At 41.6% G+C, this 22475-nt stretch overlaps 2 protein-coding genes across 4 annotated transcripts in view; one reads left to right on the plus strand and one right to left on the minus strand.

Moving 5' to 3' along the window:
- The window catches only part of PTER (phosphotriesterase related), a 52639-nt gene extending 43904 nt beyond the window's left edge, over window positions 1–8735 (plus strand). For 2 of the 3 annotated variants that reach the window (XM_039877471.1, XM_039877472.1), the window contains exons 4-6: window positions 2262–2402; window positions 5090–5185; window positions 7906–8735. In XM_039877471.1, the coding sequence (XP_039733405.1) occupies window positions 2262–2402; window positions 5090–5185; window positions 7906–8116 (448 nt within the window). In that variant the 3' untranslated portion in view covers window positions 8117–8735. The remainder of the gene's footprint in view (window positions 1–2261; window positions 2403–5089; window positions 5186–7905) is intronic. The other variant, XM_039877473.1, reaches the window with a different exon arrangement.
- A 2464-nt stretch (window positions 8736–11199) lies between these two features.
- C1QL3 (complement C1q like 3) lies at window positions 11200–19259 on the minus strand. The gene is made up of 2 exons (XM_039877474.1): window positions 17775–19259; window positions 11200–11624 (listed from the first exon to the last, which is right to left on the minus strand). The coding sequence occupies exons 1-2, from the start codon at window positions 18360–18362 to the stop codon at window positions 11445–11447; spliced, it is 768 nt and encodes a 255-aa protein (XP_039733408.1). The 5' UTR covers window positions 18363–19259; the 3' UTR covers window positions 11200–11444.
- Between the last annotated feature and the right edge of the window lie 3216 nt (window positions 19260–22475).

The raw sequence follows: 22475 nt of genomic DNA on the forward strand, positions 1-22475 counted from the left end.
TCCACAAAGTAATCCCTTCTTACTTTGGGGGTTTCTCACCCCCTTTGATGGTAAAGTCTCTATTTTTCAAGCGTTAAGTTAGGGTACTATGGGGAGGGAATTAAATTTCAAAATAAAATTTTTTTTTTTTAAATCTGATGTGTACAAACAGTCCATGCAGTTTTGGAAAATGTCATTTGAGTACAAAATATTTAGCGACAGGCGAGGTCATATGGTATGACAGTTAAAAGAGTAGATTCTAGCCTTGAAATGAATTTTTACTTCAGCATATCACCTTGAGTATCTAATCTCTCAAGTCCCAATTTTCCCATCTGTAAAAGTGCTACCCGATGGGACTGTGGAGAACATTAAGTGAGATAATAAATATAATGCACGTCAGAAACTCAGGAAGTTTGCGTAATTTTTTAACCATGATTATGATGATGATGGTGAGCAACTTCGCTCATTGTTTTCAACTGGATCTAAGAGTAAAGGTTTTCCTATGGTTTTTCATTTACTGTGGAATTTTTATTGAACATATTCCTCAACAGATCACTTAAAATTTAGAAAACGTAGTCTCAAGGCATCAGACCCAAAGAAGGAAACAGACATTAGGAGCAGAAAGAAGTGTCTGGTCCAACCTGTTACTGGCACCTCCATTTTCCCTGACTCCCCCCAACCACAGGGCCTTGCTTCTATTGGTAATGAACAAACTGAACAAATTGATTCAAAAGGAAAAACACAAAACTTATCTCTTCCCCATTATGCTATTTTACTTGTATATTTTGTTTTTAAGCATGGTTCATTGGGGGAAACAGAATATGTTTACTATGGAAAAACACATACTCTTTAACGCCTAGTGATTTTGGAAGCAAAAGATGGTCTCCATGGTAAGAAGATGGAAAAGGAGTAGTTAGTAATAGAAGACAGCACAGAACTAATGTACATTTCATAGTACAAAGATTTTAGCCTCCTTGCCTAAAACAACATTGTGAACCCTAAGTTATGCTGAATTGGTGAACAGAATAAAAAGGAGCCAGCTACACCGTGATTGCTCTGAGTGAAAGTCAATAATGAACTCCCAGAAAGCATCTCAGGACAGCAGAGACCTCTCGTGCTCATGACACTCGGAGGTTTAATTGGTTCTCCTACTGCTTGGAAGAAAGGCCGTGAAAACACTTCTGACCTCTCAGAAGCAGACGTATAGACCTATAAAAGTGCTTTAATCCTTGCATCATGGAGTTGCCAAAGTCATAGTATATTGGAGTAGATTAAAGCCAAATAAGACAATGACTGTCTCACATTCCAACTCTTCTTCTAGGCCAGTCTGGGATCCCAAACAATCACTCCCTTTATCCAGGTCCTTAATTCCCTTTACACAATGTCTAATGGGGTGCATTTCTCCATCTCATTTTCCCATATTTATTGTCTTTCGGTAGAATGCTTTTTTTCTTTCGTTCTTCTTTCTCTATGTGTTTGAATTTCTACCATGGTTTTTGGGGGGCTAACTTAATTCATCCCTTTTTTACTTGTTATAATCTAAATTTCCTGAGGTCACCTACTCTTGCTCCAGACTCTACTCCTCTGTTTGTTTACTGTGCTTATTTACGTTTCTCTCCATTCCCATTCATTTACACAGTCTTACATCATAACATACTGATATTCTTATAGCAGTTGCTATTGAGACGAGAAGATATCCACAAAAATCATCATAAATAAATTAAAAATAAGCACACCACAACATAAATATCTGTAGGAGTATGGCCTCTTTTGTAAAAGTTACGACGATAGCTACTTAGGCTTTGAAGTTAATTTTAGCACCACATCATGATCATCACAAGAAAGTGACCCTCTTACCTTACCTTAGCTTCAGGTTTTCCCCAGGTATCACTCACCTCATTCACCACGCCCAGTGCCAAATTTCCTTTGCTATTTTCCACAGCTCACGGCAGTCCCGCTAAGGATTTTCAAATGTTTACGAACCATATCCTGAAGACAATTCTGTAGGAGAATTACAAAGGTATTTTTGAATAATGGTAGCATAATTAAAATGTCTATAGTTTCTGAATACTTTAGAAGGGAAAAATTCCCTTTTGGATGGGTAAATTCTTTTATTTCTGGTGACAAAGTGGATCTACTATTTTATAGTCACATCGTCTGAGCCGATTCAAAAGTTGTCACAAAAGTTATGTTTCAGTACATAATATGCTTAAAACTTTTAATCCGTGTATGTGGAAAACAGGCTCTCAGTAATAACAATATGTCTGTCTTATTGTCTCTAGGACTATACATGATAAGAAAGAACTACTGGAGTTTGCTCAACTTGGCTGTTACTTGGAATATGATCTCTTTGGTACCGAACTCCTTCATTACCAATTCAACCCAGATATTGACATGCCTGATGATAATAAAAGAATTAGAAGGTAAATATGATTAAATCTCTCACAGTGTTTCCTTTTGCCAGCCCATTTGATTTTCATATCTGGGTGAGTATTAGCAAAGACTCTGAAAACAGTAAAGCAGACAGAACCAGAGACTTGTAGAGAAAAATATATTAGTGCTGTTTCAGGGAGAAAATCTCTATATATTATTTCAAGAAGAAAATGAGTCATCTGAAGTAGGCAAAGGCTTAGCAGAGCCTTAGAAGTTCAGTGCCGATGGGCAGCTGACAAGAAACACAGATAACAGTCAACCCCTGCCACAGAATAAGAGAACAAAAGACATTTTCCTCCTCTTCTCTCTAATAAAGTACGATGTTTCTTCTCCAGGTTGACCACGCTAAAGTCATAACTTCATACAACGAATTTTTGAAGGGTTTTATTAAAAATATTCACTAAAGAGTTGATGGGAACTTAAATGCTATAAGTATAATGTCTTAAAGACCAAACATATGAAATCTAACCTTTCAAAACTGTCTGGTATGTAGTGAAAGCAAACATACAAGTCACTCTCTGCGACCAAGCGGGAAATTGGGGGAGTCAGAGATGGATGGTGACCTGGTTTGTCTTGGTTATATGATTGGTTACTTGGCTGGTGACATGAACAGCGAGTGCACCATGTTAGGGAACTTCGGAGGAGAAATAAGTTTGAGAATGGCGAGATGACGAGTTTGGGATATCCAAGTGTTGCTATCCAGTGGGACCCTTGGATGAGTGTGAAGCTCAGAGCAGAGACTTGGACAGAGACATAAGTCTAGACACCGTTGGTGTGTATGTGATAGCTGGTAGCGTGGGAATGAATGAGGTCACTCAGAGAAGAGAATGAGGACAGAGCCCTGGGGAACAGACACATGTGAGGGATGGACTTGGAAATAGTCACTCGAGGACAATTCAGAAGTTGCAGAGTGAAAAGAATATCAGGACGTACGTTAAGGAAGCTGGCAGAGAAGCATGCAGAAAGCAGAAGGGCTCTGACCCTCGTAATCGGCGAGAGATGTCAAGTGAGATGAAGACCGAAAAGTAGCCTCTGGATTTCACAACCAGGAGGTTCTCATTTCACGAACAGAAAGTATAGTTTGGGTAGAAAAGGCCTGAGGAACAAGTTCATGAGGAAGAGAGAGAATGGGGAGGTCAGCCTTTCAAGAAGCTTGGTAGGGAAGGGAACCAGGGGTGTGGGGCTAAAGATAGAAGACGAGACAGGACCACGGGAAGGTTTTGTTAGAAGCTGAGCAGCATGTATGTGGCTGAGAGCAAGAGCAGAGAGACGGAGGCAGAGAGGATGAATCCAGGAAGTAGGCAGTGCCCATTCCACAGGCTTGTCACAGAATTTATACGAAATACAGCATGCTACGTTTTCAGCTGAGTGGCTGGTGCAGAATATGGAAGTGGTCAATCAATGTTAACTTTAAAAAAAGTCTGGATAAAAGATACAAAGCAAGGCTCCTAAACAGACAGATGGAATCTAGGAGGCAAAGGGAAAGTTAGTTGAAGGAAGGTACACGTTATCCACCGAAATGAGAGGAGACGAGGCAAGTAAAGGGGTGAACGCAGAGAGATGTCTTAGTGGGAGAAGAGACAGGAAACTGAGAACATGTGGCCCTGTATGTTCTCTAGAGCACCATGAAGTAGGTACAGTTATCCCCTGAGAAAGAAGGAGTGGATCCAGGGCCGGACCTTGCACAGGAGGATGTAGGCTGGGAATGGATGCTGAGTGAATGAGAGAGAGATGACATTTTGTGTGTAACACCCAGTAGAGGCTGGAGATCATGACTGAATGACTGCATACGGGCACCAATGCACATGATTTGCTGATTACTTTCCCAAAAATGTATTGTATCTTGGTGTTTGGACCAAAGAAGCTTTGTGAGTAGAATCAAAAAAAATAAAAAATAAAAAATAAAAGTGGATAACAGTTGCAGAGATCAGAGGTTGGGATTCTGTCTGAAAAAATAAGGTTGCTTGCCAAGGGGAAAAGGGAAGGGCTGAGATGGGGGTCATGAGGAGCTGCAGGGAAGAAAGCACAGAGAGCAGCGGGAAGATCTGCAGCAGGACCGAACAACCAGAAGCTTTGATGAAGCGGGTAGACACAGACAGTAGAAGAGGGTGAGTGAATGAGGAGAAAGACGTCACTGGTGGTCAGAGTAGGAACGTGGAGACTGAGAACTCAGAGAGGAAGTAGTTAGTTCTGCAAGATGACAAGGACCATAATGTGGTTACAAGTGTGGAAAACTGGTTGAAATAGGAATAAAGAAAACTGGGAGAGAGAAGCGATGTCCAGAAACTCTGAGGCTCAAGTAGCGATAGCTGGACATATGCACGCTGGGGCTGAGGGGAAGATCTTGAGCCAGTGGCCACCTGGGCCGTCGGCCGTCATGTCTGTATGCCTTGTGCTGTCCCTGTGTACTGGCCTTCGTCCCTGATGACCTTATTCACAGTAAAACACGCTTCGAGTTTAGTGTCATTAGAGACAGCTAGTGATCAGTGTTATACTAGTTACATAAAGTTGGAGACGCTCGGCTCTACATAAGCAAACTGCTTTGACGGTCCTGACCAATGAAGCTAGGTCTTTCTTTCTCCTTCCTTTTTTTTTTTTTTTTTTTTTTTAACTACTCAGACCAATTATCTGATAAACAGATTTATTGTTTGTTTTATGATTGCAATTTATTGTCCAGGAGCATCATTCAATACAGGCAAATCGGTGTCCCTAGGGCCCTACCGGCTTATGCCATACTCAGAGGTGAATGTTGTCTGGAATTTCAAATGGAGTGGTATGGTAGCTTTTTATTATCTTTCATGATCTCAAAACCGTGATTTCCTGATGAATATCTTCCACACGTGTGTTACACTTTATCTTGGAAATAAGACGTCAGCTGCCAGGACCCGCTCCCTTTGTAGCTGTGAGGTGTGTCTCTTGCATCGCTGTGCCTTCCATGAGGCTCCCAGACCTTCTGGGATAAGAGAGAAGGGATCCGCAGAGGGGGACTCTATGAAGGAGATATTGGGGGACGGATGGCCAACAGCCACCCCAGTATTCCTTCTCAGCTCCTTTCGGTTATTAATTCAAGAATAAGAACTTAATAAGGTCAGCTTTCACTGTGCCACATGTAAGCGTTCCAGATGTAGAGAAATACATCAAAAGTTATATTTAATATATGCGTGTTTACGTATGTTTATGTGTACGTGTATGTACATATACTTAATCTTCCTTAAATTAAAACCATGAGTTAGGTCGCTTGACTGGAGTACGGCTCCCAGTAATTACTCAATGACATTTTGGGCTGCGTGTGACCCAGGACCCTTGTTCCCCATCTCTTGGGCGCTTGCCTTTCCATCACTCACTGACAGTCCTTCCCTGAGCTCTAGTCGTCTTAAAGCTGGAAGTGTAAGAACAGAGAAGCACGCTTCTGCCTACCTCTGGTTTTCAGCACCAGAAATCTGTGTCTAACACCTGTTTTCAATCTTATGCTCCATTTCTCAAATCTTATTATATCTCTGCCTTTTCACACTTTGTAGTCTCTCTCTAATATTTGTTTGCAAAACACTAACTCATTTGTATTTCTATAATTACTGTGATTTTTTGTCTTCTCATCTGTAGTGGTTCCTCCCTTATGGCGGCATCTCTGGAACTACTGTTCTCTCATAAAATGGCCCAGCGAGAGAGATGATCTCATTTTAGGAGTGACCGGGCAGTTTTCTTGATAGTCAGGATATAATTATGTTTCCAGAGCCATAACATTATCTTTCTCCTAAGATAACTAATCTCCAGATGCTTGACTTAATAAGTTCTAAGGATTCCCATTTTCAAATGAGTGTCTTACCCATTATATTCTTTCCTTAATACTTATTTCACAATTCAGTAACTTTGGGGTCTGACCCAAGGCCTCCTACAGGAATTTGTTTATCCATAAGATATGCCTCTGTAGTAATAAGATATCATTATTTTTTTTTTCTCAAAGAGACAAAATCTTGGGGAAAGGCTCAGAAGATATAAGGGGGAATGTGTACCCTAAAATTTCCTGTAATATGATACTCTTTTTTGGTTATGGATCAAGGTTTGTCACATTGTTTCAGCGTCATGTCTGCATTCTGTCAAATCTTTCTCTCCTTCATTAATCATCACAGAACTCTCTTAGACCATTCCCTTGAAGAGGGTTTGCTCCAAAAGTAACTGAAGATCAGAACTTTCAGACATTACACAAATTTTAAAGAGGCAAAGAACCATGGTGGCCCAAGTAGCCCTCCACGTACTCATAGGACACGGATGGGGTACACGTGACATGAATGTAGGGATCTAGAAAAATGCCCAGTTTGGCTCTTTTTCTTTCACACTTGTATCTCTTTGAGCGGCAAACACAAGATCTAATCTTTGATTATAATTTATTTTAAAATGTATGTTCCCAGAGGGTGGGGCTTTGTGCTTGAGTCTTTCGAGTAGCGGCCCACATTTTGCTCACTCTAGTAGTTATTAGATGACTCATGCACTAGACTGCCAAGAAATGCTATCGGAACGAAAATGACACTCAGATGCACTTGGGAATCTAGAGACTAACGAGACCTTGTAACAGATGCCGGTGGAGAGCCAATGTCTCCAAGAGTTGCCTCCTGCCATCGGAGACCCATGGAAGTCAACACGGACACTGCCCAGAGCCCAGACACATACAGATGGTGGCTGTCCGGAGGTGACTCACGACAGATTACGGCATTTAACAAAGCAAAGAGGATTAGATGTTTAGACCACAGTGAAGCCCTTCTTTAGCCGACTGACTATAAATTTAAAGGAACGGCTCATTATTTATAGCAATCTTGTTGAAATGGAAGGAAGGTAAATTTTTATTGGTCAATTTAACCCAGTGCATTTAAGAGTAAGTTGAAATTCCCATAAACTTCAAAGGGACAAATGCTCAGAATACAGAAGAACCATTGCTGACCTTTTAAAATGACTATATTGCTTATCATATGCCCGTCACTGTCAAACCAACTGATTTTACTCTCAGAATGATTTACTCGTACGAAGATTCCTTTTGTTTCCCTATTTTAATCACGAAGAGTCATTGATGTTATTTGCTAGAAAAAAAGGAGAGAAAATGAGATCTGAAAAGTAGGCCTACTAGGTGAGGCATTTTAGAGTACAGAGCTGGCTACAGAGGCAGAACAAAGTTATTTAGTGAAATGCTAAAGTGGCCATTCATTTGAACTGGCACCTCCTATTAGAAGCTATCTTTCATCCAGCATTGCCAGGCATTGTCATAAATATCACAGGCTAGACATTTCTGTGTGCACGGAATAAGGATCATGTTCCTACTACAATGAAGCAATATCTTTCTCATCACCACACAATATTTATTAAGGGTCCCCCAGTCCCTGTGCCACAGTGGAAGGCGGTATCTTTACGACAAGCACATCAGATTTATGAGGGAAAAGTTTAAAGCACCCTGAAAATTGTAAATGTGAGACGCATGCCATATAATGAGTTAACATTTTTCCACAGGGTGCGTCTCCTGGTGGATGAGGGCTATGAAGATCGAATTCTGATGGCACACGACATACACACGAAGCACCGGCTGATGAAATACGGAGGTCACGGCTATTCTCACATACTCACCAACGTTGTCCCTAAAATGTTGCTCAGAGGTATAACTGAGAATGCGCTTGATAAGATACTGATAGAGAACCCTAAGCAATGGCTGACTTTCAAATAGGATGGTTAGGAATTCACACCTTGAGCATAAAGCTTACAGAGATCATCCAGTGGTTTCAAACCCAGTGAGTTATCAATCAGACCTACATAGGGCTAATGACAGATCATTTGCATTTTATGGGAATTAGAAGAGTTTTCCCTTCTCAGAAACTGGCTATTACATCTGAACCTGCAAGGGGCCTCACTCAGCCCACTGCCTTAACAAAATAAATACACAAAATACCTATTTCCAAACCATGATTTACAGTCTATATCCTCTTGGTAGAGTTTTGTTTTGTTTTGTTTTCTTAATCTATCAGCTGTACTACTTGAGAAAATTTAAAGTGTTTCTAGTTAAATTACCCCCTTCTGGAGCAATCTAATGTTTCTTGTAGTATTGATGATCCTACTAATTATCCTGCTGTTCTTTAATTAATGCTTAATGAATAATATGGCACTTTAAAATAAAACAGCTTCTGCAGCAAGGGAAGTTAAATTCTGAGATTTCTTTTCAACGAATACTGTTAAGACAAATACCAATTCAACAATGGTAAAAATATTGTGGAAAGATAATTATATGCTGTCCACCTGTCTGTACATAATTATAATAAATCCTCAGTGTTGCCTGTGGTGTTCTGGTATCCATTTTTGCTAAAAATTTTGTTGTGCTTTGAAAAATTTATATACGGGGACACGAACACATAACATAGTACTGAATTATAAAAATTCAATCATAAAAAGTCAAAATATATTACATAATATAGTTTAATGAATCATTACATTTATAATAACAAAGGCCACAATTTAATTAATAATGTATAATGCAAAAAAAAAAAAAAGAGAGAGAGAGAAAGAAATGTTTGCCTTATATATATTCTCTTTATTTCCTTTACCTTTCATTTGTTTCTCCTTGGGCCTAAACAGAGAAAATAATGCTTATTTATCTGAAGAAAGGTCAGATCCATTAGAAATGACAGTCTGATTCTAGAACCTACTCTTTAAAAGGTACCCAGCCCTGATGTTTTGTGTAAATAAAGACTTTTTTAAAAACTCTTAGTTAAAACTCTTAGTTGATGTGCACTGCTGTTTATAAGTTAATCTTTTGGTTGCATCTTCACTATGCTATCTGCTACCTAAAAAAAAAAAAACCAAAAAAGACAAAAACAAAAAACAAAACAAAAGCACAATTCTTCAAACCCTTGTTGCCAATTCCTCTTTAATAAGTACATATTGTTAAATAGAAATAAAATCCATTGCAGCTCCTTTATGAGTTATCTTACATATTAGAAAGGCCAAATAGAATTAGTTATTATTCTTGGTGAATGGGCTAAGTGTTTTTAATCGTATAAATCAGGAGTTACTCAAACCAATGCATTTAAAACCAAGCAAACAGCACCTTCAGACGGGCATACCATGCATAACTCTTTTGGAAAGGTGAGGTTTGCTAAATAAAAGATGTTTCTGCAGATCAAAGATGATCAAGCTTTCTGTGTATTAGAAAGAAAGTATCCAAGAGCAATGAGCCAGGAGAACAAACTAATTCTTTTAAATAAAAAAATGCAAATGTCCTTCACCAGTAAAGTAAGCAGATTTTTTAAAGTTTCTTTTTTTTTTAAACCTACATGTCAAAGATTCTTCAAGGGCAGCTGAGAGGGGAACAGATTTTTCATTGTAAGAGTGGAAGTTGTCTGATAGTTAGGATCTATCGACGTGCATTTTAAATTTTTGTCTTAGATTTAAAGAGATAGCTTTTGGCAGTGTCTATCACCAGAGAGAAAGGATTAGTACTACTCTCAAAATCTACTTCACTGTCAGCTTCAATTCACTTGAGGAAAAAAGAAAAAATTAATGATTTAAATGCATATAATTCATAAACACTGGAAAAGAGAGCCACTTCTTTTCAGCAGTCTTAATATTAACAATCTGCCACAGAATGCAGTGAAAAGTATCAATTGGCAGAGGGTAACAGAGAAGCCGTAGGCTTAATTTACAGATATGTGATGCATAGGGCATTTTAAACTAATAATTAATTTTCTGCATAACTCTTAAAAGAGAAGTCATTTAAATAATTTTACTATTCCATATATTTTTTGTCATCCAAAATATATTTCGATCCAAAATAAGTCAAATAATTTGTGTGTTTGTGTGTATGAATACACATACATTTTTTTTAAATGAAATTTTTGAGGCTCTACCAGCCACTATGCCTACAGTCTGAAGCCATATATATACTATATTTCATCTAACATATACGTGTGTATATATACAGATACACACATACACACACATACATGTAGCAGGTATTTGTATAAAATATATACACTTTGTTGTCATGTCAGTTACATGTGAAATTGTTCATTTTGGAATAGCCTCAGGCCATGACTTACAGTAAGTAACTATTTGAAGGCCTAACTTACTGTGCCCCCTTGGTGATTCATGCTGTAGCTCGAATTAAACCTTTGTGCATTGGGTGATGAATAATCTTTTGTTCCAAAGAAGGCAAAAGCCTCGGTCTGACTTAACACCAAAGAATAAATTCCTCTGACTTTCCGAGTAAATCTAAATGCATTCTACTGACAAAATGGACACATAGGGGATTTTCTAAATACCATACATAATTATACATTTTTTCACACTTATAGAGAGATCCTATGATACAATTTCAATCTCTATTTTTAAAGACTATCACCAGAAAAGAGAGAAAAGAAAATGTGGAAGAAAAAAAAAAATGGGAAAATGATCATAGGCTTTGGGAATTCCCTCAAATCCAGAAAATTCCAGGTTAAGGCTTGAAGTTGAATCATTCCCAGGTCTAGCGCTAAAGTTAACACGGGTACAAGGCAAAACAATTTCTTTGGGGACAAGCAGCATGATTTCAATTAGACCTCCTCCTGCAGGGTAAAATCATTCCTCCCCGCGCTATGAATGGACTCCAAGTATCATAAGAAGCAGGTACACTCACAAGAACCAAAGCTGACATGGATAAGAGCAGCGGGATCACGGTACACCAAAGTATCATATATATTGAAGAAATAATTCAGTCTTAGATTTTTCTATAAAAATTTGTGATCTATATAGGACTTCATTCACGGGACACTAACAATAAGGAGTATTTGCTTTGGCGGTAGTGGGTCACACATCTGCTTATCTTGCTTTTAATTTTTTTTTTTTTTTTTTTTTACATAATGTTTCTGAGTATACAGATGTGAGTCAGGTAGCATTTGAATTCCCCACATCTACACAACTGAGGTGCCCCACAACTGGCATTCCCCTGGGATCCTTGATTCACTGACGTTAGCCGCACGAATCCAGTGTCTGAACTCGGGATAATAAGCTTAGTTGCTGCTTTATCAGTCGGCGTAAATAATAAATCCGGAAAATGTGCTGTATTTGTTGTTGTTGCCTCCGTGGGCTTTCCCACCATCTAATTTGATGTAGACTTCGTCTCCTGGCTCCAAATGAAGGACCACACTGTTACTGGCATAGTCGTAATTCTGGTCGGCGTCCTGGGCTATTGCGCTCGCACGCACCTACGTGGAACAGACAAGCATTAGGATTCGTCAAAGAGAATTCTCGAGGTTTTGTTTTTTTTTTGCCATTCACGCCGCATCGTAAGCCAATGTGCTGCCCCTGGCACAGGATTTAGCCCAGAAAAGCCCACCTTGGCCTTGGAGCTTTCTGAAGACACCTCTGTAGCTGTTTAAACCATGCTATGGGAAAGGAAGGATGGAAAGAAGACAGTGCTTTCGTGAGGCTCATTCCAACAGTCTTCTCTTACTGTGTGTTATACACAATGCATACCAATTTATTCTCTTCCTAAATCACCACTTTTTCTAATTCCTTCCATCTCTACGCCCAGTCACTTCTTTAAGTGGAAATGTAATCTGTTTTGCACTTTAATTTCAGCCAAATAGCAGTATTATAACGAGGTGCTGATGAGTATACAAATTCAACCCAAACTTCAGCCTGGGTTGGTCCTCAGAATTTTTAGAAGACTGACATCCAGAGGAGGTAAAGACTCAGAGAAATACCTTTATCTATCTCCACTATACAGCAAGAAAAAAAAAAAAAAGGAAGAAAGCCTTTTGATTTGGGGCTTTCAAAATCTTATTCAACTAAAGTCTCTTCTACCAGGAGCTTAACTTGTTTAAATATCTTTGGCTATGTCACTCAACTTTTCAGTGTTCTCCTTTTTTTTCTTTTTCTCTACGTGTGCCTTTTTAGTATTTAATTGTGATGTGTGCATTTAAATAAATTATTTAATTTCAACATATCTAAGAATTCTAGAAGGAACTAAATTTCCATAATTTCGCTTCTCTCAAATTGCTAGAATTTTTAAATGATCTCATTGAATACTCTTTTATATTTCAGTGATTTTAAACATGTGGTTTGCTTTGGAGATGGAGCTTCCTTATAAACCCACTCATGTTAAGCTTGTGATCTCATTAGTGAGTTGACAGACATTTGCAAACAGTCAAGTTGCCTATCGTATCAAGTAATGTGGATATTCTGTCACATTCGCAACTCAAATTAGGCTTCATGTCCATTTAGCTATATTTTGATTCTGCCTTGGAAAAAATGTGCCAACAGGCAGGCTTATTTTGATTTGATTTATTTCAGTAAAACATCCTCTACTTTGTGGCTTGTTTCTATTCCAATATAATGATATTTCCCTGAATAACACAGTAAGTGATTTAGTGGGCTGGTAAACCTGCACTATGTAATGCATGACTTGGGGTATGCTATGCCAGATCCTATCAGCTAGCAAAATGAGGAAAATGAGGCCCAAGTCAAAAATTTCTATTCATTTCTTTCAAAATGTAAATGATAGGTTTCCAAATTATATTCTTTTTTTTCCTTATTTTAAATTAATTTTTAAAATTCAATTTATTGGGGTGACATTGGTTAATAAAATTATATAGGTTTCGAGTGTACAGTTCAATATGACATCATCTGTATGATGTGTTATGTGCTCACACCTAAAGTCAAATCTTCTTCTGTCACCTTATATTTGACCCCCTTTACCCTTACCTACCTCCCTGTCCCTTTCCCTCTGGTGACTACTAAACTGGTGTCTGTGTCTGAGTTTTTGTTTGTTTGTCTTGCTTGTTTGTTGCTTTCAGTTTGAGATCCCACGTATGAGTGAAATCATATGGTTCGCAACATTTTCTGTCTGACTTATTTTGCTTATTAAATTTTCACGTGGTATGTTCTCACATTAATGCTGAAATGTTAAAAAAGGAGAAGGCTCTTTGACACTGCTGAACTTGTCAAGTAATTTGAGTAGTATTTTAACATTTTCTTCCTGGATATCATATAGCAAAGGGAGAAAAGAGCTTACAGGATTTAGCCTTGCTTAGCACTGCGCTAATTAACGCTAATATAAAGAAAGCAATATATCATTCAATTATGCTAAGAAGCAGACCCAAATGTATACACCAGTTTAGTGAGGTGGTCTATTTTCACCACTAAGTAATAATACAATTTAATGTTACAAAATTCCCTAGGAATTAAGCATAAGTTTGTAGGAGTTGAATGCTCTGATTCATTAATTTCATTGAGTCATTAATTACCAGGGAGGAAAAAATCTACAAGGAAGATTATGCTATTATGACCTATTATATATATTTTTATGTGTGAATTTTTAATGGATGAGAAAAATTAAAATACAAAATAGGAATTAGCCATAGTAGTAATATATTATCAATCCATAATATACTTCTCAACTGTTATTAATAACCGGACCCATTTTATTTAGTGCGTTAGGCATTTAGTAAATGTGCTATGGGTATGTGTTTTAAAACTGTTTTCTATATGAAGGCATTCTGAAAACAGGACACATTCGAGTTATTTGATTTAGAGGTAATAATCTTAAAAGGAGGTATAATGCAGTTTTTATTCTATAGGGTATAACCATAAACCCGTGTAAATTTTTATTTTTTATTACCATTTTCATTCAGTAGGGGTAACCACAAAAACCTGTAAATGCATCAGTGTGATCCCACAGACTAGGAGTTGCCCTTACGATTTTCACTTCCTTTGTTGGATAAAGCCAGTGCGACTGCTTTTTAATGAAAGTGATTCTCTAAGATTTTAACCTATACTGTACCGCAAGACTTTCTTAATTAATGAACTGCCGTACTCCAGTTTACTTAGCATGATTTTAGTATGCCTGCTCACCTGATCATACTCTAAAGGAATAATAGGAATTGAAATTTCAAGCTCTAGTCTCCAGCTCAGTGACTTCCAATGATTCTTTCTTTAAACCATCAAACTATTGAGAAAGGTAATGCATCCATCCTAAAGGCTATTTTCAGGTTCCTAAATGTACACTGATTTCAGCTTTTTCTCTGGGAATATAATGCATCCTTTTCTTAGCTCGATGTACACATTTCTACCTAACTGTCCTCAAATATCTTTTCATATTATTAGTTAAGTATTTAGAATCTGCTTGTTCTTTAGTGTATGTTTCAGGGCCCCTAAAAGGTTCATTAATTTAACATTTTATTAATCTAATAAATGAATAGCAACCTACAAACTATTCTCTGTTTCTAATATATCTCTCGTTCACTGGTGCCATAACTAATAAATTCTCAGAGTAAAAACTGGTCTTTATTTTACAGTTCTAATCTTGAGCCTAAAGTTTTAGTTTTTGTTATAGTGGCTTATTATTGTAGTCTTATAGTGATTGTCTTCAAATAGCAATATTTTTTATTTGAGTTCTCTGCTAAAAATATACAAATATATTTAAAATATTTCCTGTTTCTAGGCACAGCTATTTGAGTCCAATTTTTACCTTTAATATGCACTGTCATGGGCTCTCAACAAATGCTAAGATTAAATTTGGGTTGATGGTTTCGAAGGGAATATGAGACCTATGGTGCTTTCAGCGGTATGTTTGTGAGAATGTAATAGGTTGTGTAGCTTTAGCATTATCATATTAGTGAGGGTTTATCATTAGAGACAATATTTATGGTAACATTTGCTAATTTAATTAATTGCTACTGATGTTCTCATAATTTCATTTTCATTGTACTTCTGTGGAATCATAAACAAAAGGTTAAGTGGCACGTCAGGTTAATTTACTGGCCTTTGACGTTTCCATCTGTGATCGTGCATTAACACAAAGCATAAATCAAACGGTTCTCATACGGTAACAGTCCAGAGGCATTCTTCCATTCTAGAGTGAACTGCATTTTTAGTTTACTTTTTGTGCTTCTCAAATCCACTTAATCCATAGAACATTACACTGACATGGATCTCTGAGTTCCTGTTTTGTGACAACAAATTAGGTCAGCTTAGAGGCGGGAAACTGCCATTCTAAGTGATCAGACAAGAGCATAACTGAACATCGAGGATAAACTATTTAATATTAATAAAAAAGATTTTATGGGATTTCTCCTTTGCAACTGCCTGCAAATCAGGCTTTGCAAAACAGTTCTATTCTAGAGATAAAATTCCTTAACAGCAATATTGTAATAGCTGTTTTCCAAAATAGTCCATGCTGAACTCGAAAATGTATTGTTTGCTACTACATTTATTTTTTGAATTACTTGTTGCACACCTTTGCAGAGCAGCAGCTTAAGAATGCCAATGGAAAGCATTGTACGTGTAAGATCAGCTGTTTTGCCTTGTTCTTTTTTCCTGATCCTCAAAGAATGTGCATGCTAGGATGATACAAAGGAGCATTCTACGCTCCAAACAATGAAATAATTTTTAAAACAAAACGCACGGAGAACACGTATGTGGAATGGTGTTCTTGGAATCAGTGTAACATACCTGGACTTAGCTATTTAGGCATCAACATTTAAACTAATTTAAATGTATTATTCTCTGGTTTTCTTGCCATTGCAAATTCCAGGTATTTAAAGATGTGAGCACTTTTATACGTTTGGCTGATTAAACTTGAATCTTATTCCATTATAATGAATATCTCTAAAAACAACCTCTTCGGCCTGACAGTAATTTCCAGAGCTAACCTTTGAGTCAGAAGAGAACCAATTTGTAAATAAATGGGTGCCTCATGGCTGCCTGCTGAGGCGCTGTTCATTAGCCACTTTGTAAGGGTGACACAATGGCTCTATATTGGTACAGTGAGTCATGCCCTTTTTAGCCATTTACCTATAACTATGCCACTGCGCTGTGAATAATTTTTATTTAGCTTAATATTATTTTCGTGCATAATAACTATAATAAACAACCCTACCAGTGCCTCCTGGTGGCCATTTTTCCTCTTTTTGTTCTACTAGTTCTGAGGGTCCCTTATATAAGTGAGGGGTGTTAGGAAGGGGGAGGAACAAGATTTTTTGTCCTTTCTATCTTGTGTACACTTAGGTATTTGTCTTTCACTTTTGAAAGAATTCTGACGCTGAGTTAGGGGGGGAAACATCCAGCTTTAATTTTGCTTAACAGAAACCTGGGTTGTAGCTAAAAAGGTCTGAATTCAAGGGGCGAGAGACCTGAATGAAGCCTGAGAGCCCTTGTTAAACCACAGTTGGCAGTGAACGGCACCGTGCAGGGCCGGCCACTCCCTGTGCCACCCAATAAGCAAAGTGAGGCCCAATAACTGAGCCCTGACCACAGGCTGCAGGCTGCAAGGCCTCTGCCCCCATCTGCTGCTGATTCAGCATGTGTAGAGGGGTCGATTACACTTTTAGGCAGTTACAAATATCATTTTCCTCTTCTAACTAAGAGATCACACTCTTTGGTTTTGCAGTGACCACAAATTTCTCAAGCAAATGGAAAAGTGGCTCCAGCATAAAACTATAGCCCATGGCCCTGTGACAATGCTGACTGGCTCTGGAGAGCAAGTCCTTGCGCTGAGGAATAATCTGAGGTTATGTCCACAGTCAAGGCCAAGGCCACTGCCCTGTGTGAGCGGGAGCAAGAAGGCTGGGATTGGGACAACCCAGGGCTGGGCTCTGTGCTGGCCCTCCTTGCCACTTGCCTGCGCATCCTAGGACGTACTCCAGCAAGAGGCGTTTGGGCGCTGTGTTGGGGAGCCTGTTTTACCATGTCAGCCATGAGTCTCAACTTTTCCTTCTGTTATCTGCACTCATTACCTCTCCCTCTTCTCCTTCCTCTGAAAACTAAACCAGAGTTTGTGACTTGGATTTGATTGCAAGTGGGTTTCCCGGTCTGCGATGCTGCAGGGACCTTGCGACCGCAGGTCTCGAGGTCCCGCAAGTATTCACTCCTTCGGGCCCCTTCTTGTTCCCTCGGGTCCCTGTCTGTCTCCCCCGAGTTTGGGTCTGTCGCCCTGGCACGCCCATTCCGGGCTCCCCCAGCCCTTCCATTCCCGCCAAAGCCTGACAGCGACCCGAAGCCCGCGGACCATGCCACAGCGGGGTCGCTTCCTGCTGCTCGGGGCTCCGCAGCGCGCAAGCTGTTCAGGGGCCGCGGCTACCGGCCTCCAGCCCCTCGGGGGTCCTGCTCTCACGCAAACACCGAGTGCAGGTGGGAGGCTCGGAGCCGCGCTCTCGGGGCGCCGGAACCCTCTTTGGCTTCTGACCCCGCAGCTCCAGAGGGGAACAGCGTCCTCCCTCGCGCGGCTCCCGGCAGCCCGGCTGCCGCCGCGCCCTCCCTCTGTGGGCGCCCACCCCATTTCCGGGGTCTCCTCCCTCTCGCCCGCACCTTCCCGCGCTCCCTCCCCGCCCTCCCCGCTGCTTGCCTGCACTCACCTGGTTGTTTTTGCAGAGATCAGCCCACATGCTGGTGCCGTCCCCTCCGCGCATCAGGACGTGGTAGGTGAAGAAGTAGATGCCCGGGATGGAGCAGGTAAACTTGCCGGTGGTGGGGTCGTAGTGGTTACCGAGGTTGGTGACCACGTCGTCGAACTTGAGCACCTCGTAGCCTTCGTGCTGCCGCTTGAGGCCGGCGTAGAAGGCAATCTTGGGCACCGTGCTGTAGGTGGCGGCGCTGATGGCCCCAGCGGCGTTCAGGCCGGGGGCCCCCGGCGGGCCCGGCAGGCCTTGGCGGCCAGGCTCGCCCTTCTCGCCCGGCGGGCCCACGGGGCCAGGCGGCCCGGGCTCCCCGGGTGGCCCTCGCGGGCCCGCCTTCCCGGGCCTGCCGGCTTCGCCTTTGGGGCCCTGGATGAAGGTGGGCAGGGACTGCATGAGGCCGCGGTCAGGAGTGGCGGCCGTGCTGGGAGCCTTGGTGCCCCCGTAAGGGTCGCAGACCATGCGGCAGGTCCCCAGCATCTCGTAGTGCGCCGACGTGCCGGCCGAGCTCACCAGCACCGGGATGAGGATGACCAGCAGCAGCACCATCACCACCCCCAGCGCCCCGGCGGCGATCAGGCGCCTCCTGCTGCCCACCAGCCGGCTCAGCGCGGGGCGATCCTCTTGTCTGCTTTTGGACAAAATTTTGAAGGTTGGGCGGGGACCTCTTCAGAGCCGAAAACAAACCCCTGCGAACCCCAACTCCCCTGGGCGCGCGCGCCGGCTGCTCCTCGGCTGCTCCTGCTCCCCCCGCTGAGGCTGCGGCTGGGGAGGGAGCTCGGACGCCAAGTGACTTGATCTGAAGTCCTGAGCTGGGGGTGGGGCTGGGGGAGGGGTGCGCAGGGCACCCTCTCGCCTCCTGCGAGCCCCCTCGCACCTGTGGCTGCCTCGGCTCCAGGCGGCCACCCGCCAGCGGGAGGACAGAGCCAGCGGCCGCCTCTCGCGCTCGCTGGGGCCGCTCACACTTTTATGCCGCCACCTGCGGTCGACTTTTCCGTTTTTGCAGACTGCGCCAGTTCGCACCAACTTTCCGTCTGAAGTTGCCTTTTTCCGCTCCCTTCTTGTCCTCTTTCGCTCGATCTGTTTGCCCTTCCCCTGCCTCTTTTTTTTTTTTTCTTCCTCCTTGACAACCACCACAACTCTAATAGATGCGAACCCCCGGAGACCCGCGCAGGGCGCGCGAGCTGGGGCCCGCCGCCCCCGGGTGTGCGGAGCCGGAGCCGCGGGCAAGGTCGCTCGGCGGGGCTCGGGGCTGGAGCAGAGGAGCTAGCGAGCAGCGGCGAGCGCCTCACGGCCGGGAGCCGAGCGAGAGAGAGACTGAACGCAGAATTCTGCCTGGGTACCACCTGCCAGGAGAAGAGGAGGCTGAAAACGCGCGCCGGAGCAATTTATAGGCACCCAAGGCACAGAGGAAGGGGAGCCGCTTTGGCATCTCATTGCAGCATCTGCTCTGCTCATCCCACTCAGGGAGAGTTTGGCATTACTCTGACAATGTGGGATTTTTTTTCCGGTCTCTCTCTCTCTCTCTCTCTCTCTCTCTCTCTCTCTCTCTCTCTCTGTTTCTCTCCCTCCCCTCTCTTACTCTCTCTCTCCTCTCTCCTCTCTCCACACAAAGATGAACAGCGAGATCCTGAATATTCCCTTGCTGAACCCAGGCCATGGCAGCCCTCGCCCTGGACATACATGGTGGGGGAGGGGAGCCAAATGTGCGGCAGACTTTAGGACTCAAGGGTCACACCTGTGTCCCCACTGCCAGCAGCACCGGTTGGAAGGTGGAGAAGAAGGTCGAAAGGAGGGTGTTTTGGTTAACAATATTTCTATACAGGCTCACTTACAATCAGTGCTTCAGGTGTTTTTCAAAATGCCACTTTTAACATAAGGAGGGCCCTTTAGAATTTTCCAGATGGTAGGTGTGACTGTTTTTAACCTTATGGTTTTCCTTGCTAGCCTTCTAAAACGAAATAAGATGTTCCCCAGAGAACAGTAAGGTATGTTGAAAAGTCAAAGGACATTTCTCAACGATTTTAAATGAACATACCCACCGCAAAAAGGAGGGAGAGTTTAGTTCTTTTTACAAATGCTATGAATGGTGAGTGCATACATAGGTACTCTACTTACAGGCTTACAATTTTAGCAGCTTTCAGGAGATACAGCCATTGGATCTGGAGTTGCACTTACTTAAAGGTACTACATGCATGAGAAATTATCACTTGTCAAAATGCCTTCAAAAGTCTTAAGATAAAGCAAGCAGTATTTAACAAAGTACTGGGCAAGATCTTTTCCCAAGCTGTGGAAAGAGTCCTATAAACTCCATAGCACATTTCCTGCCTGTGTGGTGGGGGAAAATAGGAAAAAAAAAAAAAGAGAGAAAGAATAGCCCCATTTGCAGTGGGAGAGCAGATGACGGAACAGCCTGAGTGTATAATATTAATGCCAAGCCCCCAGAGTAGATATTAGGCAAGTTATCCCACCAACACATACATAAGACACACAAGAACGGCTTGAAATAAACAAGTAGAATTGATTCGTAAATCATACTTTTGCATTCAGGAGCAATGGATGTCAATCAAACATGGGTGACATTTGCTTGTCAATAAGGGGATGATGGCTGGGAAGACGGCAACTTATTACATCAGGGCGAGAATGTGAAATGAGAAGCAGGAACAAATAAGACTACAACAAGCAAACAATAACATCCTGGGTGACAGTCTTGCCTGTGGGTTCCATAGCACTGACACCCCCTTCTCTGTTCTTTCTGCCTACCCCCATCCTACCCACTGGTTTCATTCTTTCTTTCCTTCGTCTCTGTTTCAAAACTGAATAAGGTCAAATGAGCAGGCTGGAAGAAACAAAGATTCATTGATTCTTTTATGAGAAATGTCAGCAGCTCCTTCAGACCCTTCCTGGGAGAATGAGCTCAGGAAAGATTCTGGGCAGTGGGACTAAGCCTGGCCCAGGTCTCCATGTCACCTCTCCTTCTGGCTGCTGAGATGCTCCTGCTTCTGGGAAATGATCCTTCCCGCTTCTCAAGTCTTCACTTGTATTCTTTATAAATGTGTATCTATATCTTGGGCTTAATTATAAGTATATTTCAGAATATTTCTGTTCACATGAGCTACCTCATTTACATATCCTTAAGCCGCAGACACATCATAAGTTCTCCCCTGGCCACAGTACCTATTTTCCCAACGCTACTGTATTGCTTCTCAAAAGTCACCTCTCTTTTGGGTGAAGAAATGGTAAAGTGTGGTGCCAGCAATGGAGGGTACTGTATTAATGAAATAAACTCTGATACACCAAATTATCATCAAACTTCTTAAGACCTCATTATTACTGAAGAGAGTTCAGTGAGGGGTAAAAAGGGATTTTTTTAAAGGTAGAATTGCATCAGTAAGTTCTCATCGATAAAACCTCAAGACACATGGAGTTTCCCCAATGAAGGATGCTCATCTCATAGTGAAACCTGCCAAAGGTAACGTGAACTAGTAGAGTTGGAATGGACCCTAGAAAGCTAGTCTCTACCTGGTTACTTTGCAGATGATGAGACTGGGACCTGGAGCTGGGAGCAGAGTCGGGGCCATCCGATGCCAGTACAGCATACCTGGTTTTATTGCCCTTCACAGATAAATCATGTTTTGTACAAATTGAAGGTCCGTGGCAACTACCAGTGAAAAGATTATGACTCGCTGAAGGTCAGATGATGCTTAGCATGTTTTAGCAGTGAAGTACTTTTCATTAAGGTATGTACATTGCTTTTTTAGACACAATGCCATTGCACACTTAATAGACAACAATTATAGTGCCAACATAACTGTTAGATGCGCTGGGAAACCAAGAAATCTGTGTAACTAGCTCTACTGCAATATTCACTTTATTGCGGGGTCTGCAACCGAGCCCACGATATTCCTCTGGTCTGCCTGTACCTTTGCTCTACACTGCCTGTCCCAGCCCAGGACCTGTGGTACTGCATATCAGTAATTGAAGCTTTCCTCTTTCCATTTTCTCTGATGCCAAAGCAAAGTGTGATGATGCAAGTGAGGGCCCTAATACAAAGTTCTGCAGAGATGTGGAGAGGTGCTCTGTAGCCATCACTCACACTGAGACATCATCTCCCCGGCCCCACGGTCGACCCCAGTCTTTCTGGTGAGTGCACAAACCTGGGCAGTGCGCGGACATCTGATTTTTTAAGTGAAGTTTAAATTATCGGTCACCTTCTTTTTCCCTAGATATGTCCCATCATGTACCTTGGGAAGACTTTTTTTTTTTGTTCCCCCAAGATATTCAGGAATGTCTGGACAGTGGATCCATTTATGGCTGATTACTGCCACTTTCTGCTGCTTGAATTTCTCAGATGGTTCTCTGGAAAGTTACTCACGCTTCAGCCCTGATTCTGACAGTTTGAATAAACCATCTGATATGGCATATTACTCATCATCTTTATATGTATATAATAATAGAAAATGTGTCGATTAAAAAAAATATTTGATTCTCTTCAGTCTCTCTCATACTTGATATTAATTTTGGAAGTAGACCTCAGAATCTAATTTTCACAGCCCTTCTCAATCATTTTTCAAGAAAACGCCGGGCCCCATATTCCCATTCCTTTCACACCTGGGCCTTTGGGACCCTTGAATGATAAAGCCAAATACAGAAACCCAGCTG

The sequence above is a fragment of the Pteropus medius genome, unplaced genomic scaffold (assembly GCF_902729225.1).
Source record: "Pteropus medius unplaced genomic scaffold, Ma_sr-lr_union100, whole genome shotgun sequence".
In the NCBI taxonomy this organism is placed as follows: domain Eukaryota; kingdom Metazoa; phylum Chordata; class Mammalia; order Chiroptera; family Pteropodidae; genus Pteropus; species Pteropus medius.

Bases quoted from the DNA above. Each gene is read 5' to 3' on its own strand.
- C1QL3 (XM_039877474.1), bottom strand. From the start codon at position 18,362: ATGGTGCTGCTGCTGGTCATCCTCATCCCGGTGCTGGTGAGCTCGGCC. The intron at 11,625-17,774 runs GTGAGTGCAGGC...TGTTCCACGTAG, and splicing joins ATCTCTGCAAAAACAACCAG to GTGCGTGCGAGCGCAATAGC.